Source organism: Oncorhynchus masou, chromosome 12, assembly GCF_036934945.1.
Source record: "Oncorhynchus masou masou isolate Uvic2021 chromosome 12, UVic_Omas_1.1, whole genome shotgun sequence".
NCBI lineage: Eukaryota > Metazoa > Chordata > Actinopteri > Salmoniformes > Salmonidae > Oncorhynchus > Oncorhynchus masou.
This window is the reverse complement of record NC_088223.1, coordinates 53,136,182-53,151,964: the sequence shown is the minus strand read 5'-3', so window position 1 is coordinate 53,151,964 and position 15,783 is coordinate 53,136,182. Positions and strand designations below refer to the sequence as shown.

Sequence of the window (15,783 nt, the reverse complement as noted above, 5' to 3'; positions counted from 1 at the left end):
ACCTTTTACCTATAGTCTAGCTTAATTTGCATTCAATATCCACATGTCAACAATCTACAAGGCACCTAAATGGTTTCCAATGAAGTACAATTTATTTCCAAAACATCCCGTAAAACAAGTGATTACAGGAGCTTGACAGGCCCCGATCCAACAGGCAACAAAGTAATCTCCACTTCTCACATACTTCACAAAACTGGACAGTGAAGAGTCTAATATCCCAAACGGTACAATAAGGGTCTTCTACTCATACAGGAGTTCAGACACACAGGAAGGGAGTGGGTTTGACAGGAACTTCCTCATCAAACTGCCTGCAGGAGGGCTTAAGATTCATGGGTGTATGGGATCAATGCAACAAGGAAACAACTCAACAAATAAACAAAAACACAAGTTTAACAGTCAAAGGACACAAACAGTTAAAAAAATAATAATTACAAAAATACATAAAAAATAAACAAATATGTTACCTTTTTCAATTTCTTGCCCCCAAAGCATTATCTTAATTAGGTATAAGGAAAATAATTGCTAAGAACCAAACTGGAAGCCTATGCTGCATCTAAGTTCAGTGAAGGAGGAGCCAACAACAACAAGACATTTTCTACATTTCAAACATTTCAAAGCCCTTTGAAGGCAAAATGCACCACAACATACTGAATATTGAACTTATAAGACAGAGGGGTTGCTTGTGTGTATTTGTGTATGTTTGACAGAGACAAAGTTGTTATAGAGCCCTGGCACGGGTATGTTGGGCCTTCGTGCCTGGTACACATATGTTGGGCCTTCGTGCAGGGACAAAGCCATTTTTGCAGTAGCACTTGAACGAGCCTATGGTGTTGACGCACCGGGCATTCTTGCATGGATTAACTCGGACCCCTGGTTCAGCACACTCATCAATATCTGAAAAGACAGAGAGGGAGAGAGAAAGAGGAAGGTGGTTTGAAACAAAACAGGGAGCTTGCCATCTGCCTGCACATCTATTTACATATAATCAATATTCCCTCCAAAACAATTCGGAACAGGGCAAATGTTAGGTCTGCTGCGAGGCCTACCATGAAAAACAACGGAGAAAATGCATCCCATAACATTTTAACTAGCCGTTTTAAATAGCTGTTCTATCTTTCAGCCTATAGTAGCAGCCAATGTGTGATGTTCAATGTAGGCCTACATTCTATGAGACTTTTGAAAAAAATATGCAGGGCTTGACATGAACCTGTTTTCCACTAGGCCTTCAGACAAGGAGGTGACTGAAAAGGTTTTGTTTAATGCAAGAAACCACTTTACAAAATAAAGTTAATTATTATTCCCATACCATTAGAGAATCAGACAAATTAGCCTACCCTCTGCCCATTGGCTACTTAGCTTATTCAAGCCAGTCTCAAAATACAACACTGCCCCTTTAAGAGAGAAAAAAGGCTCTTTACCTGACTCGTTTTTCAAAGATGGCTAGAAATGCACATGTTTTGTGCTCTTGTACGAAGCAACCACTCTCCCATTGCTGATTATCTATAACAGGGCTAATAACTTACTAACTAGCAAAGAATATGAACAAATGTGTACACGTAGCTACATGAAGCTCTCGACTTTGATCTCAAAACAAGTGTATCTACTTGCGACCACTCATGCTGTAAACACAGTCCAGTTCAAAGTGAATGGCACAGTGAATGGCACAATTGACTATTTGCATAGAGGGATCCTGCAGTTCTGATAGGTCTGCAGAGTACGGGCTGAGTTGTGCCTGTCAATGCAATAGAATCCTACTCCGGCTTGCATAGTTCGTTTTTGCATACTAAGTCTTGAATAGTTTGTTTTGTTTCGGTATGTTGCATTGAATGTGGCTAATATTGTAAATCCCCACAGTAGATGTAGTGCTAACTAAAGGGGAAAACTAGAAAGTTGAGTGAAGTTCAGTCTCATGCTTCTCTGCTCGGACTGATATTTCTTCTGCGCTGCAGTCCTGGGAGCTGGCGCCCGCACACAAACGCATCCAGCTTAGAGGGAACATTGCATATAAAATCAACAAACAGATGTTCTTTTCAATGCTAAATAAAATTGCAGGCATGTCTGTCAAAACACTTGAACAAAGGACAACAGCTACAAATTATACAGAGACACTTCTGTTCGGCAGAATTGATGAGCATCCAAATTGGCATCCACCTAAAGATTGAAACGTCTGAATTGAAGCTAAAATCCAAGCATTCGCCTTCACTCTAATCCAACACAAAGTTAATGGGAAGCAGACAGACAAAACAGGTGGATTGTCAACATACCTGTGCAGCGGGTGCGGGAGTGATCCAGTCTAAAACCTGTGTTACACTCACACATAGTGCCCAGGTAGGAACGCACACAGCGACCATTGGCACAACTACACTCATCTGAGTCCTCTTCTGAGCTGTCCCCTTCTGAGCCAAAACAGAAAGAGAGAGAGCGAATGAAAGATATTATTCAAGTGGTGTAACAGCTCTGAGGTACATTTAGAAAGAAATTCAGAGTGTAATCAAATATATTACAGGCCTTACCAATACCTGGGCTGTAGTTGGCGAAAGCTGCCAGGAAATCTCCCTCACCATCAGACTCTGTCTCCAAGTGCATCTCACACAGCCGGTTAAAGATCCCTGAATGAGAGGAAGAATGACGTTTTCTTAAAGGCCCAGTGCAGTCAAAATTCTGTTTTTCTGTGTTTTATATCATATTGTACAACAGCTGATGAAACTAACACTGTAAACGTATGAAAATGATGTATGTTATTTCCTGATAGATACTGGTTGAAAGTACAATCTACACAGGACCTTCTAATCAACAGGTTTGCATGGGCGGGAATTTTGACATTCCATGGTAACATCCTCATGCGGTAAATTGGTTAATAGACCAATAACAAAGAGAGTTCCAAACATCTCTGTCAATAACAACTAGTTTTCAATTTGCCTATCCCCACTCAGACCATTTCCAGACAGCCCTTTGCTAAAAAGCTATTTTTGTGGAAATTTGTTACAGTAATTTACTTAATTGTTAACCAGAAATGATTTGATATTGATATTAAAACAGATGCATTGGCCCTTTAATTTATTAGTATTAGACTATTTATGCTGATATGGGCAAAGCCAAAATTGGAGTGACCAGCAGACCAAAAACCAGTGAAAGAAATGGTGCTGGTGCCCACCGGAGTTTCTCTGGGGACAGGTCCTACACTCAGGGCCCCAGCCACGGCCATAGTGACAGCAGCACTCAGAGTAGGTGACAACCAAACCGTTCCTGGGTTGGCTGCAGATCAGGTCCTCATCCACCTGCAGGAAACACACGTCCTTATGGGCCGCTGTGCGGTCTGAGGGAGGGAGAGAGAGCGAGAGAGCGAGAGAGAGAGAGAGAGAGAGAGAAAGAAAAAACAAAGAAAGAGTGGAATTTTAAGTACTATTTAATCAAATAAAGAAGCAAATATTTTCTCCTGCATTATACAAGCAGGCCAGATCCTGAAGCTTCGCATGACTTCTACGATTAAGCAGGTATTTGCTCAGTATGTTAACAGCCAGCAGGTAGATATGAATAAGTGATAAGGCCTAGATTGAGGTGGTAGGGCTCAGAGCTATACCAGACCTCTGCTCGACACATTCATTTACGGTCACACGTCACACACGAGGATGGAGCCATAAAGATCAGCTCGATACAATGAAGTGAACGCTGCATTGTCAACTCAAACTTGTGGGAGGTTACAACAAAATGATAGAAAGAAAGTAACACAATCACAACAGTAATGTCACAACAACGTCTCCAACAGGTTACAACATCACATGTATCACAATAGTAAACGGTTTGGTTGAAAAAGGAGAAACATTGCTCTGGAGAAAGAAAGGTGCAGAAAATGCCACAAGCCATCTCATTTGCCTCCCCTTTATGTCTACTCCCTCACTGCTTGTCAGACACACAAGCAAGTGCACAACAATGAAGGATGAAGTCATGAAGTGTTTTCCTGTGACTATGCAAGCTTAGTGGGACAACCACGGAAACGGAGAAATGTACCGCAGAGATCACACTGCATCTACAGAACGGAGATCACATTGGCTAACTCAAGTCTCGTGATCTCCCTCACTAAACTGAGAGTGTGTTCCTATAGAAACAAGCAAGAGGGGGAGTGGTGAGCCTGTGCATAGGGTCATTATTGGGGAGAGGGGGCTCAAAGGGGGAGGAGTTAAAAAAAAGAGTAGCAGGAGTGGCAGGTGTACAGGTAAGCCAAAACTCAGGTGAGCTAAGCACTGATTGGTCAGGCTCAGGTGAGCTGAGCGCCGATTGGTTATACCCACCGTCATAGACACACTGTTTGAGCGCTGCGCTGAAGGTGAGGGGCTGGGTACATATACAGTGAAAGGAGCCGGGCGTGTTCACACACCTCCCATTCTTACAGTACGAGGGGTCCTGGCACTCATTGATATCTGCAAGGGCACCACAGACACCACAGACACGGTTACACAACCTACGGACGGACGGACGGACACCAGCCTGGGGCCAGCTCACAGCTTAATGTGACGTTGAACAGGCCTGCAGGCAGATCGCTACGTTACACTGCTTCCTGAGAGCATGCAGAGTGTTTGGGTGTCTATAGGTACAACAGTGAACACTGATCTTTCCAGTGAACAAGGGCCAGGAAGTGGCTATAGGACCAGGGTTGTGTTTGAGTTTCTATGATGTATGTGACAGACATGAGGTTATGTAAATGTCAGAGCGAGTGAGGCTGAAGGGGCAGGTCTGGCTGATTAGTAGTGTTAGACTGGAACTAACATTAAAAAACATTCTCATTCAACCTTCAGACACACCACTGAGAACCAACCCACTGTGAACTAGGCTGCCCAGCCTCTCTCACACCACCACCCCCATCTCCCAATCATCCATCCTGAGCTTCCTGAGCCCACCTCCTGCCCTGCTAAGGACAGCAGTACCCTCTCCTCCACTCACCAGCCTGCTCCTCTGGGGTCACACAGCTGTTGCGGTCCGTGGCCAGGATCCAGGGGGGGGAGCAGATGCAGTAGTAGGACCCAGGGGTGTCCACACAGTGGCCATTCTTACAGTTCAATGAGTCCTGGCACTCATCCACACCTGCAACAACACAAACACACTGCTGACTTAACACCAGTCCTCTTCTATGGCCTGTCCTGCACCTCCCTGTGTGTGTGGATTCGGGTACAGTATGTACAGTAGAGGGCTCTAGCCAGATCTCACCTGCCACAGTGGGGATGACACACTTCTTATTGGAGGCTTCATAGATCCTGGGGGACTTACAAGTGCAGTAGTAGGAGCCTCTGGTGTTCTTACACTGACCGTTGGTACACAGAGACTCGTCGTGGCACTCATTCACATCTGAGGAGGAGAGACATTACCATAGAGGATGTGTGACTAAATGGGATATCTGACGTGTATTAATATGTAATAATACAGAGGTGTGTTTTGGTGCAGGCCTGCGAGGGGGTGGGTCTCTGTGGTTACCGATGCACTCCAGTAGGTTGCTGTCGTAGTAGAAGCCCTGTTGGCAGTAACATTCATAGCCAGGCTGTGTGTTCATACAGCGGCCCTCCTTACAGATCTCATTGGAGAACAGCACACACTCATCGATATCTGTACACAGAGGGACAGGAACACAGATCTCAACACAAACAAACTCCCCCGGAGAACAAATACTGTCATATAAAGGAATGCTGTGAATCAGAAAACAGCAAACCTACAGTGTTGGGTTGAGGTTGTGTAGCTACTCACCTCTATGGACAGACAGGCCGTACTCAGTCACTCCCTCCTCATGGTAGAAACCTCGGCCCACTGGACACAGGGAGTGGAACTCAGCTGGTTGAGGGAAAAACAGGAAGTCAATTAAGCAATGTACCTATCACACTTGACCTATTCACTTAATTTGCCTGCTTTAGGTGATCAATGATTGACATTGAACAGCTCAAATAAGTGAACTGACCCCGCAGCCCACTTGATGGTTTGTTAAACTAGTGTGAATGTTGTTGGGCCAGGGGTTAAAGCCTAAGGAGAATTAGAGGACTGAAACTTCACTCGATCTCAGATCGATTGTCTGGTGCCAAGTTAACCTCCTTTCATAAATTACTTTTCCAGCAGCTACAGTAGGCCTCACACCGCTGTCTGAATTGAGCGCTGCTGTGGTGCTCATTATAGACTATGTCATTCTCTTCATCGGAACATCGGAGTGTCATCAACAATCATGTATGTCAGTTCAGTGCACACAGCTAACAGAGAAAATAAAACATTTCAGAATATATTTATTTGGGAATATATTTTGTAGAACAGACATGATTCTGTCTGTATTAGACTATGTCATCTCAGCTCCTTTAACCCCTGTGTTGGGCCTGAGGTACGTACATGAGTGGTAGACGGGGCAGGGGTAGATCTCACAGTGGTCCCCCCAGCCCACGCCGATGGAGCAGCAACACTCCTGCTTGGTGACGTTGGTGGCCAGGACACTGTCACAGAACACTGTGTCATCCAGGTTCAGGTAACACTCCTTCTTATCTTCCACGGCCACCTCAATCTCTGGAGGGGAAGGGGGCAGAGAGGAAATAGATTGGAGTGTTTGACTGTGTCTGTGTCTGTGTCTGTGTGTGTGTGTGTGTGTGTGTGTGTGTGTGTGTGTGTGTGTGTGTGTGTGTGTGTGTGTGTGTGTGTGTGTGCGTGTGTGTGTGTGTGTGTGTGTGTAGAATACAGCTATACAGAGAGAGGGGTGAGAGGATATCAGTAATCTTACCCTCACAGCTGTGCTTGTCCTCAGACAGGATGAAGCCGTCTTTGCACACACACACATAGGAGCCCTGTCTGTTCTCACACACACCATGCGGCTGACACAGACCCCTGTCTGTCGCACACTCATCTATGTCTGGGTAGGAGAGAGAGAGAGAGGGAGAATGTGTTACAAACATCTGCTACAATCCTCATGAGTTCCATCAAGCTTGACTTATAACAGTGTCCACTGGTTACAAAGCTCAACTGCCAGAATGGTTAACACTAATGATTTACAGTACCAGTCAAAGGTTTGGACACACCTACTCATTCAAGGGTTTTATTTTTGTTACTCTCTACATTGTAGAATAATAGTGAAGACATTAAAACTATGAAATAACACATATGGAATCAATTAGTAACCAAAAAAGTGTTAAACAAATCAAAATATATTTTAGATTTGATATATTTCGAAGTAGCCTAGTAGTTAGAGCGTTGGACTAGTAACCGCAAGGTTGTGAGTTCAAACCCCCGAGCTGACAAGGTACAAATCTGTCGTTCTGCTCCTGAACAGGCAGTTAACCCACTGTTCCCAGGCCGTCATTGAAAATAAGAATGTGTTCTTAACTGACTTGCCTGGTTAAATAAAGGTAAAATTAAATAAAAAAAATCCTTGATGACAGCTTTGCACACTTTTGGTATTCTCTCAACCAGCTTCATGAGGTAGTCACCTGGAACGCATTTCAATTAACAGGTGTGCTTTGTTAAAAGTTAACTTGTGGAATTTCTTTCCTTCTTAATGTGTTTGAGCCAATCAGTTGTGTTGTGACAAGGTAGGGGTGGTATAGAGAATATAGCCCTATTAGGTAAAAGACCAAGTCTCTACTATGGCAAGAACAGCTCAAATAAGCAATGAGAAATGACAGTCCATCATTAATTTAAGACATGAAGGTCAGTCAATGCGGAAAATGTCAGGAACTTTTAAAGTTTCTTTAAGTGCAAAAACCATCAAGCGCTATGATGAAACTGGCTCAAAAGACCCAGATTTACCTCTGCTGCAGAGGGTAAGTTCATTAACTGCACCTCAGATTGCAGCCCAAATAAATGCTTCACAAAGTTCAATAACAGACATCTCAACATCAACTGTTCAGAGGAGACTGCGTGAATCAGGCCTTCATGGTTGAATTGCTACAAATAAAACACTACTAAAGGACACCAATAATAAGAAGGGACTTGCTTGGGCCAAGAAACACGAGCTACATTGGACCGGTGGAAATCTGTCCTTTGGTCTGATGAGTCCAAATTTGAGATTTTTGGTTCCTACTGCTTTGTGAGACATAGTGTACGGGAAATGGATGTGTGGTTCCCACCGTGAAGCATGGAGGAGGAGGTGTGATGGTGTGGGGGTGCTTTGCTGGTGACACTGTCAGTGATTTATTTAGAATTCAAGGCACACTTAACCAGCATGGCTACCATAGCATTCTGCAGTGATACACCATCCAACCTGGTTTGCGCTTAGTGGGACTATCATTTGTTTTCCAACAGGACAATCACCCAACTCACCGACCAGAATGTGTTAGGGCTATTTTACCAAGAAGAAGAGTGATGGAGTGTTGCATCAGATGACCTGGCCTCCACAATCACCCTACCTCAATCCAATTGAGATGGTTTGGGATGAGCTAGACCGCAGAGTGAAGGAAAAGCAGCCAACAAGTGCTCAGCATATGTAGGAACTCCTTCAAGACTGTTTGGAAAAGCATTCCAGGTGAAACTGGTTGAGAGAATGCCAAGAGTGTGCAAAGCTGTCATCAAGGCAAAAGGTGGCTGCTTTGAAGAATCTAAAATTTAAAATCTATTTTGATTTGATTAACACTTTTTTGGTTACTACATGATTCCATATGTGTTATTTCACAGTTTTGACGTCTTCACTATTATTCTACAATGTAGAAAATAGTTTAAAAAAAGAAGAAAACCCTTGAATGAGTAGGTGTGTCCAAACTTTTGACTGCTACTTTATCTTCCTGAAACTAATGGAGAGGGTGGAGACGGACTGACCTTGGCACCTCCGACCTCCGATCAGCATGTAACCCTTCTGACATTCACAGCGGTAGGATCCCATGCTGTTGATACAGCGCCCCCTCTGGCAGTTAGAGGGACGCTCACATTCATTTATATCTGAGGGAGGAAAAGACGACAATCAAACAGCGGCTATGTGTTTGATCACCAGCTCTATACAGTGGACCATAGGCGGCATATACCCAATCGGCAAAGCTCCCCTTAAAGTAAATTGAATTCAATTAGCCAAAGATATATCATTACTCTTGTCCATACAGAAATAAATAAAACCATTCGAAATACTACACCAGAGAGTATGATTTAGCCAAATAGGATTTGTTTCTTTAAAATGTTTTAAATCACAAGGGCGTAGCCTATAGTCAGGAAGCCTGCAATTTGGGAGGGTTATACGATTGAGTTATATTAATAACCTAACCTTACTTATGACTACCCAATCTATGTACTTATCACACTAGGAATATCTTGCTTTCGTCTGCAAATGTGATGATAGACACATGCAATGCATTATCATAAAGGAAAAGGTTCATGGTAAACAAATAGCTTCTGCAAATCGGAAACTCACGCGCTGCCTATGCAGTGAGCATATTACTTATACTTCACTGGTAGTGTAATAATGTTGATAACATTTCCATGAAGCTGTAGTGAGTAATAACAAGTAATAACAAGTAGCTCCTGCCTTCACAATGGCTGCCCTCCTGAGTACGCTGGTATCCTGGGTAGCACTGGCACTGGAAGGAGCCTTCTGTGTTGACACAGCGCCCGTTGGCACACAGTCTGTCATCCTCACACTCGTCAATGTCTGGAGGGGAGAGAGGAGGAGACACATGCAGCCTGTCAATAGAACCCCTTTCCCCATTCAGATAATAAGATCACGTTACTGGTCAATTGCACACAAGGTCCAACTGAAATTTGACTTCCGCTTTTCACCCAACCCATCCGAAAGACACACATGCATTCACATACAGTACATATACAGGTTTGGGAGAGGTGCAGGCGAGCCCGAGGAGCTGTTGGAGTTAAGTGCCTTGTTCAATGGCACAACGGCAGGAAATTGCATCTAGGATTTGATACCAGCAACCCTCCGGTTGCGAGCTCACTTCCCGACAGATTTTTCCCGTCATTCCCGGATATCGAACTGGCAACCGTCTGGTTGCTGGCTCGCCTCTCCAACCGCTATGCTACCTAGTTCTCTTTTTTCAATATTGTGCAGAAATACTGGTAACCACAACAGCACTGCAGGTATAAAATAGTGCCTGTGCAGCATTAAGAGATATTATATTTAACATGAATCAGTGCACTGACCTCTGCAGCCTTTGCTGCCTGCGGCTGGGAGGAAGCCCTCGTCACAGAGGCAGCGGTAGGTTCCTGGGAGGTTCTCACAGCGCCCGTTGGGACACACCCCGCGCTTCTGGCACTCATTGACATCTAGTGGAGAGGTGGAGGGGTTGCAGGGGGGTAGGGGTGGAAACAATCAGTCATACAGAGGAATACCAGCTCTGGACTGGCCCAGTGCCTGTTGGCATCCTGCCTGCTGGCCCTGTGTGTCTGGGACAGGCTCCCTATGGCTGATTTATTGACTATGACTGATCAAATCCATTCTCTACATCACACACAGCTCTGAATAGTGAATACCTTCAATGTCATGGTTCGGGACAAAACTAACTGGGGAAGATCAACATATTGAATGTACAGATTCAATATTCTAATTGCTGATTTGACTTGCTCTCCCTGTTGCCATTAGACTATCCTCTTGAGTAAAGCCAAATATGGTGGATTGGCCACTAGGGGGCAACACATCAGCAAACATAATGGCTCAAGTTAGAAAAGGTATAACAACAGCGAGATAGACAGTTATAGGTCATGAAAAGAGTTGATTGGTGTGCGTTCTCTTTAGTATGCATACATGAAGTCATTGGGTCTCACCGTAGCATACCCCACCCTGGGCCTGGTGACCAGGTAAGCAGGGAACACACTCATAGGAGCCTGGTGTGTTCTCACACTGGTCATTGGGACAACTGTTGGGGTCCAGACACTCATTTATATCTGAGACATTAGAAGAGATGAGACAAACACAGACACCCATAAACATTATTAAACCAATGCGGACACACATACATATACACTGCACACACAAAGAAATATGAGGGCAGCAGATGCCGCTCTTACCTTCACAGGCTGGTTGGCGTTGTGACTTGCTCCTGAAGCCTTTGTGACACTCACACTTGTAGGACCCTGGCTGGTTAACACACTGACCCCCCTGCCCACAGATGTCCAACTTGGAGCACTCATTCACATCTAAAGATAAGATCAAAACACACTCATGAAAAATCCCAAGTGACAAACGTGATGACTAAAAGATAGCATTTGAACAATTGAACCCACACCACACCACTCACCTATACACCGTAGCTTCCCATGGTACACCAGGAGCTTGTAGCCATGGAGACAGCGGCAGCGGTAGGAGCCTTCTGTGTTGATGCAGATTCCTCTGCTGTGGCCACATGGCTCAGCGTCACATTCGTCATCATCTGGCAGAAAGGGATAACTTAGAAGTTTAGGGAATTCAGAAATTACAACTCTATTAGAGAATTAACGCCCAAGTTCAATTGTGACTCGTTTCTTAAAACTAGGCATATGTCACACATCACTACTTCACAAGAGAGGCATTTGAACGTAAACATTTATTTTTAATCAAAATGTGTTTATTGGCAGAAATGCCTTCTGGAACATGTGAACTTTCATGTGCCTTAATAACAAACTTGTATGCCATCTGTAAATATTAATAAAATTGTTAAATTATAAGCCTAGTTGGTTTAGCCACAGAAAAAGGCTGGAACCTTCCCGCTAGCCATGATTTACTGAGATAATGGATGGGCTGGACATGCTGAGAGATGAGTTTGGATTGGTCTACCATGTAGTACGCTTCTGTCTATAACAAAGGGCTACTCAGTATGTGGAGGCAATCCTTTCTAACCCATTTTTTTCAAAGATATAACGAATTACGGCAAAACTTTTGCTGTCCTCTTTCTGGAGGACAAAGTTTTGAAATCAGTGGAATGCCCGGTGAAAGCAGAGTATGATAGCTAAGGAGATGGAGAAAATTCTGGCGTTTGATTGCAAATATGTGGAGGGAGTCGAAAAGAGAACACACGGAAGGCTGTTGTATAAAACACTTGTCTCCAGATTACATCTTCAAACTAAGGGCAACCATGGCATCCGTAACAGAGAGGGAGAAGCATCCATCCATATATACGGGTAAAAGAGTATCTAGATACATTTTCAGGTATTATACATTTCTAATTTTGTCAGAAAGTAATTTTCATTGCAAGTTAATGAGTACTGTTAGCTAGCTAGCTAGCTAACATTAGCTGTCTGGCTCGCTAGCGAATGTTACGTATATGTAATATTATTCATATCTCAGAGCCATTTGCATTGCTAGTTACAGCCTGATGTTAGCTAGCTAGCTAACATTGAATCTAGTTGGTTAGCTACCTGCAGATTCATGCAGGGTAGAATCGTTATGAGTTGGGATTATGGTTCATTGTTTAGCGAGCGAGCTAGATGTCTAAACAAAAGACTTCACTATGCAAGGTACCATTTCACTGTACCGTTTACACATTCTGTATCTTGTGCATGTGACAAATAAACTTGAATTGTATTTGATATGGTGTGTGTTTATCAGAGATGGTAATGCGAAGAACAACATGACCTGCAACAAAGTCAAATTAGGATATAACGTTAGGCCAACGAGACAGTGTCCAAGTTCAAAGATTCTCTGGTAGAATGCCATGCTTTTATTTTGTCACACTCACAACTGTAAACTATTTTCTGTAATTAGCTTGCCATTACCCTGTAAAATATGATCTTGTTGTGAGTGTACTTTCCTGTAATAATGAATAAGAATTAGCTAAAGTTAAGACGTGTCGAGCTTTTGACTTGTACTGTACTTTCCCATTGTTCCTCAACTGTAGTGTATGATATACCATTATCTAGCTCTGAGTCTCTACTTTATCCAATGTAAAAAAAAAACATTTTTTACTACATAAGACCGAATCGGGCCAACCGGTCACAATTGAACTATTTGGATACAGAGTGCAGACATGGCTCTGGTCAAAATCTTTACCCAGTAAATCCCTCCCATCCCTTTGGACATGCGCCTGTCCTGTCCCTTGACTTACCCACACAGGCGTTCCTCTGAGGGTGGAGCCGGTAGCCAGCATAGCACTCACATTTGTAGCCAGTGTGCACGTTGACACACTCCCCATGGCCACAGAGGTTCCTGTTCAGCCTGCACTCGTCTGTTTCTGCTGTGGGGAGGAGGCACACAGTAACCTACCTAAGACAGTTGATCTCTATACTGTACATCCCATCATGGAGACAACAACATTGCAGCTTTAGGCTGAGAGTTAATAGGCTGGTATTAGATTTGATTGGACTGTGTAGTGGAACTCACGTGAGACCTGCGTCTGTGCCACCTCCAGGGGGTCACTGCCTGGGTTCAACCTGATGATGGGCGGAGGGGTGGGCTTGGTGATGATCACTTTGGGACCAACCAGAGAAACAGACAGACCCAATCAAGGCTCCATGTCTACCTGAATATCAACAGGTTTCCCTAACAAAAGGGGCTCTCTTGACCTTAATAGGACTTTCGGAATGAATAAAGAATAAAGGAATGAGAGGCGTACCAGGTACGCGGGGGCCGTGGGTGCTGATGGGAGACAGCTGCATGGGTGTGGTCGTCTCTGGAGGCTCCTCCTACAGGACAGGGCACAGAGACACAGTGGTGTAAAGTACTTGAGTGAAAATACTTTAAAGTACTACTTAAGTCGTTTTTGGGGGTATCTGTACTTTACTTCACTATTTATATTTTTGACTACTTTACTTTTACTTGACTACATTCCTTAAGAAAATATTGTACTTTCTACTCCATTCATTTTCCTTGACAGCCAAAAGTACTCGTTGCATGTTGAATGCTTAGCAGGACAGGAAAACAGTCAAATTCACACAGTTGTCAGACAATCATCCCTGGTCATCCCTACTGCCTCTGATCTGACGGACTCACTAAACACACATTAATTATTCATTTGTAAATTATGTCTGAGTGTTGAGTGAGCCAGTTGCTTTCCGTAAATTAAAAAAACAAGAAAATGGTTTTATTTGGTTTGCTTAATAAGGAATTTTAAATGATTTAAACTTTTACTTTTGATACTTAGGTATATTTTAAACCAAATACTTTTAGACTTTAACTCAAGTAGAATTTGACTCATTTTCGTTTTAGTCAAGAATGACAGCTACTTTTCCCTCCCACTGTAGAGACACAGGCCTGTCTAAGAGGAGCTGCAAACACACAGTCTCTCACACAATGAATGATGTCTAAAGAAAAACAGTTTCTTACCGGGTGCTTGACTTCTGAAAAAGAGAACCCAGAGAAAAACAGGTCAAAATTATGAATAATTGTCCATTTTCATTTACAGATGATGAATTTAGTCACTTTACCCCTACATGTACATATTACCTCAATTCCCTCGACTAACCTGTACCGCAGCACATTGACTTGGCACTGGTACCCGCTGTGTACTGTATAGCCTTGTTTTTGTTATTGTGTCACTTTTTTTAACTTTAGTTTATTTAGTAAATATTTTCTTAAAATTGCACTGCTGGTACAGGGCTTGTAAGTAAGCCCTGTACCAACACCTGTTGTATTTGGCACATGTGACAAATAACATTTGATGATATTTCTAAGCCCTCTAAAGTCCCAGTAATTTGGAGGCATCCCCAATAGCCCGACTGCACTCTCAAAAAATCTTAGCAATAGCATCGTTCTAAGTGACTAAGTGAATCCAGAATGAAGAACGTCTGCCGGCAGGCGGACAAAGGTAAATCATGTCCACCCTTCGTCTACTTTCTGGGAGAAGCCACAGTGACTCACTGTCTTTCTTCTGGTTCTTGTCAGGCTTGAGGGGAACCTGCTCCAGGCTGGAGTGGATCTGAGGTGGGAACGCCACCGTCTCCCGGACACTATGGAGGAAGTAACCCTTCCCTGCTGGACAGATCTTACTGAAGGAGGCTAACGGACCAGGGAGAGAGGAATGGAGGTGGAAAAACAAGAGGGGATGAGATGATTCAGCATCTGACCTGTAATCATAGAGCATCTGACCTGTCAGAAATACTAGAAACCGAGCTCCAGTCTCCTACTCCAGCATCCCACTGACCTGTGCCGTCTTGGGGACACCTCTCACAGTTGGAGCCCCAGGCCTTGCCCACGGTGCAGCAGCACATCTCCTGGGACAGGGACGTGGGTAGGGCGTGCTCACAGCGACCCGCCTCTGTTACGATGAGGAAACACTGGCCCTGCTCCACCGGAGACGGAGACTCTGACAGCCAGGACCAATCAGAAGAGAGCAAAACACAACAGAGGTTGGAGTTAGGACATTAGGCTTACAGAAGAGTTCACTAAGGGTAGTGCCGTTTCGTGGAGGGAAAATCATAGGACATTTTGGTTATTTCAGATGTGGCATTTTAAATAACGGACATAAGGGATCTGTGAAAATACTGCACAAACTATTGGGACAGAAAAGGCTAGCTTTGGTGACAGCTTTGTGGATGTGAAACATATTCAGCTCATCTACCTATCAGGCGCTGAGGTCACTCTCCACTGCCAACAAATGAAAACCCCACAACAATTCATCTTCATATACATGTGAGGAGAGGATGTATAGTGTATAGTGCTGCTGCTACTGAAAGCGATATGGCTGTGCTGAGTGAATGCAGAGTTGTGTGGAGAGCAGGTCTGCCTGGAGGAGGTTTCTGAGTCTCACCCACACATCTGGTCCTGTCCAGGGTGAAGCCAGGCTTACAGGCACACAGGAAACTACCCTGGGTGTTCAGGCATTCTCCGTTCTGACACACCCCATGCATGGTGCACTCGTTGATGTCTTAAGGGTGAGAGACAAAGAAAGAGTGGGGGACAGAGAGAACATGAGGAGTGGCTTTTTT

The 15,783-nt window shown here is 43.9% G+C and overlaps 1 protein-coding gene across 7 annotated transcripts in view; it reads right to left on the bottom strand.

The window, feature by feature from the left end:
• Positions 1-606: 606 nt before the first annotated feature.
• LOC135550389 (latent-transforming growth factor beta-binding protein 3-like) overlaps positions 607-15,783 on the bottom strand; it is a 34,026-nt gene continuing 18,849 nt past the window's right edge. Inside the window, exons 6-29 of one of the 7 annotated variants that reach the window (XM_064981141.1) lie at positions 15,606-15,722; positions 15,000-15,161; positions 14,717-14,854; positions 14,183-14,196; positions 13,473-13,542; positions 13,241-13,327; positions 12,966-13,094; positions 11,184-11,315; positions 10,954-11,082; positions 10,711-10,830; positions 10,090-10,212; positions 9,464-9,586; positions 8,767-8,886; positions 6,740-6,868; positions 6,358-6,528; positions 5,734-5,817; positions 5,467-5,595; positions 5,203-5,340; positions 4,939-5,079; positions 4,290-4,418; positions 3,155-3,316; positions 2,520-2,609; positions 2,265-2,393; positions 607-894 (exon numbers count right to left, since the gene is read on the bottom strand). In XM_064981141.1, coding sequence (XP_064837213.1) covers positions 719-894; positions 2,265-2,393; positions 2,520-2,609; positions 3,155-3,316; positions 4,290-4,418; positions 4,939-5,079; positions 5,203-5,340; positions 5,467-5,595; positions 5,734-5,817; positions 6,358-6,528; positions 6,740-6,868; positions 8,767-8,886; positions 9,464-9,586; positions 10,090-10,212; positions 10,711-10,830; positions 10,954-11,082; positions 11,184-11,315; positions 12,966-13,094; positions 13,241-13,327; positions 13,473-13,542; positions 14,183-14,196; positions 14,717-14,854; positions 15,000-15,161; positions 15,606-15,722 — 2,942 coding nt within the window. In that variant the 3' untranslated portion in view covers positions 607-718. Of the gene's footprint in view, positions 895-2,264; positions 2,397-2,513; positions 2,610-3,154; positions 3,317-4,289; positions 4,419-4,938; positions 5,080-5,202; positions 5,341-5,466; positions 5,596-5,733; positions 5,818-6,357; positions 6,529-6,739; positions 6,869-8,766; positions 8,887-9,463; positions 9,587-10,089; positions 10,213-10,710; positions 10,831-10,953; positions 11,083-11,183; positions 11,316-12,965; positions 13,095-13,240; positions 13,328-13,472; positions 13,543-14,182; positions 14,197-14,716; positions 14,855-14,999; positions 15,162-15,605; positions 15,723-15,783 lie in introns of all 7 variants that reach the window. The other 6 variants (XM_064981139.1, XM_064981138.1, XM_064981144.1 and 3 more) reach the window with 6 other exon arrangements.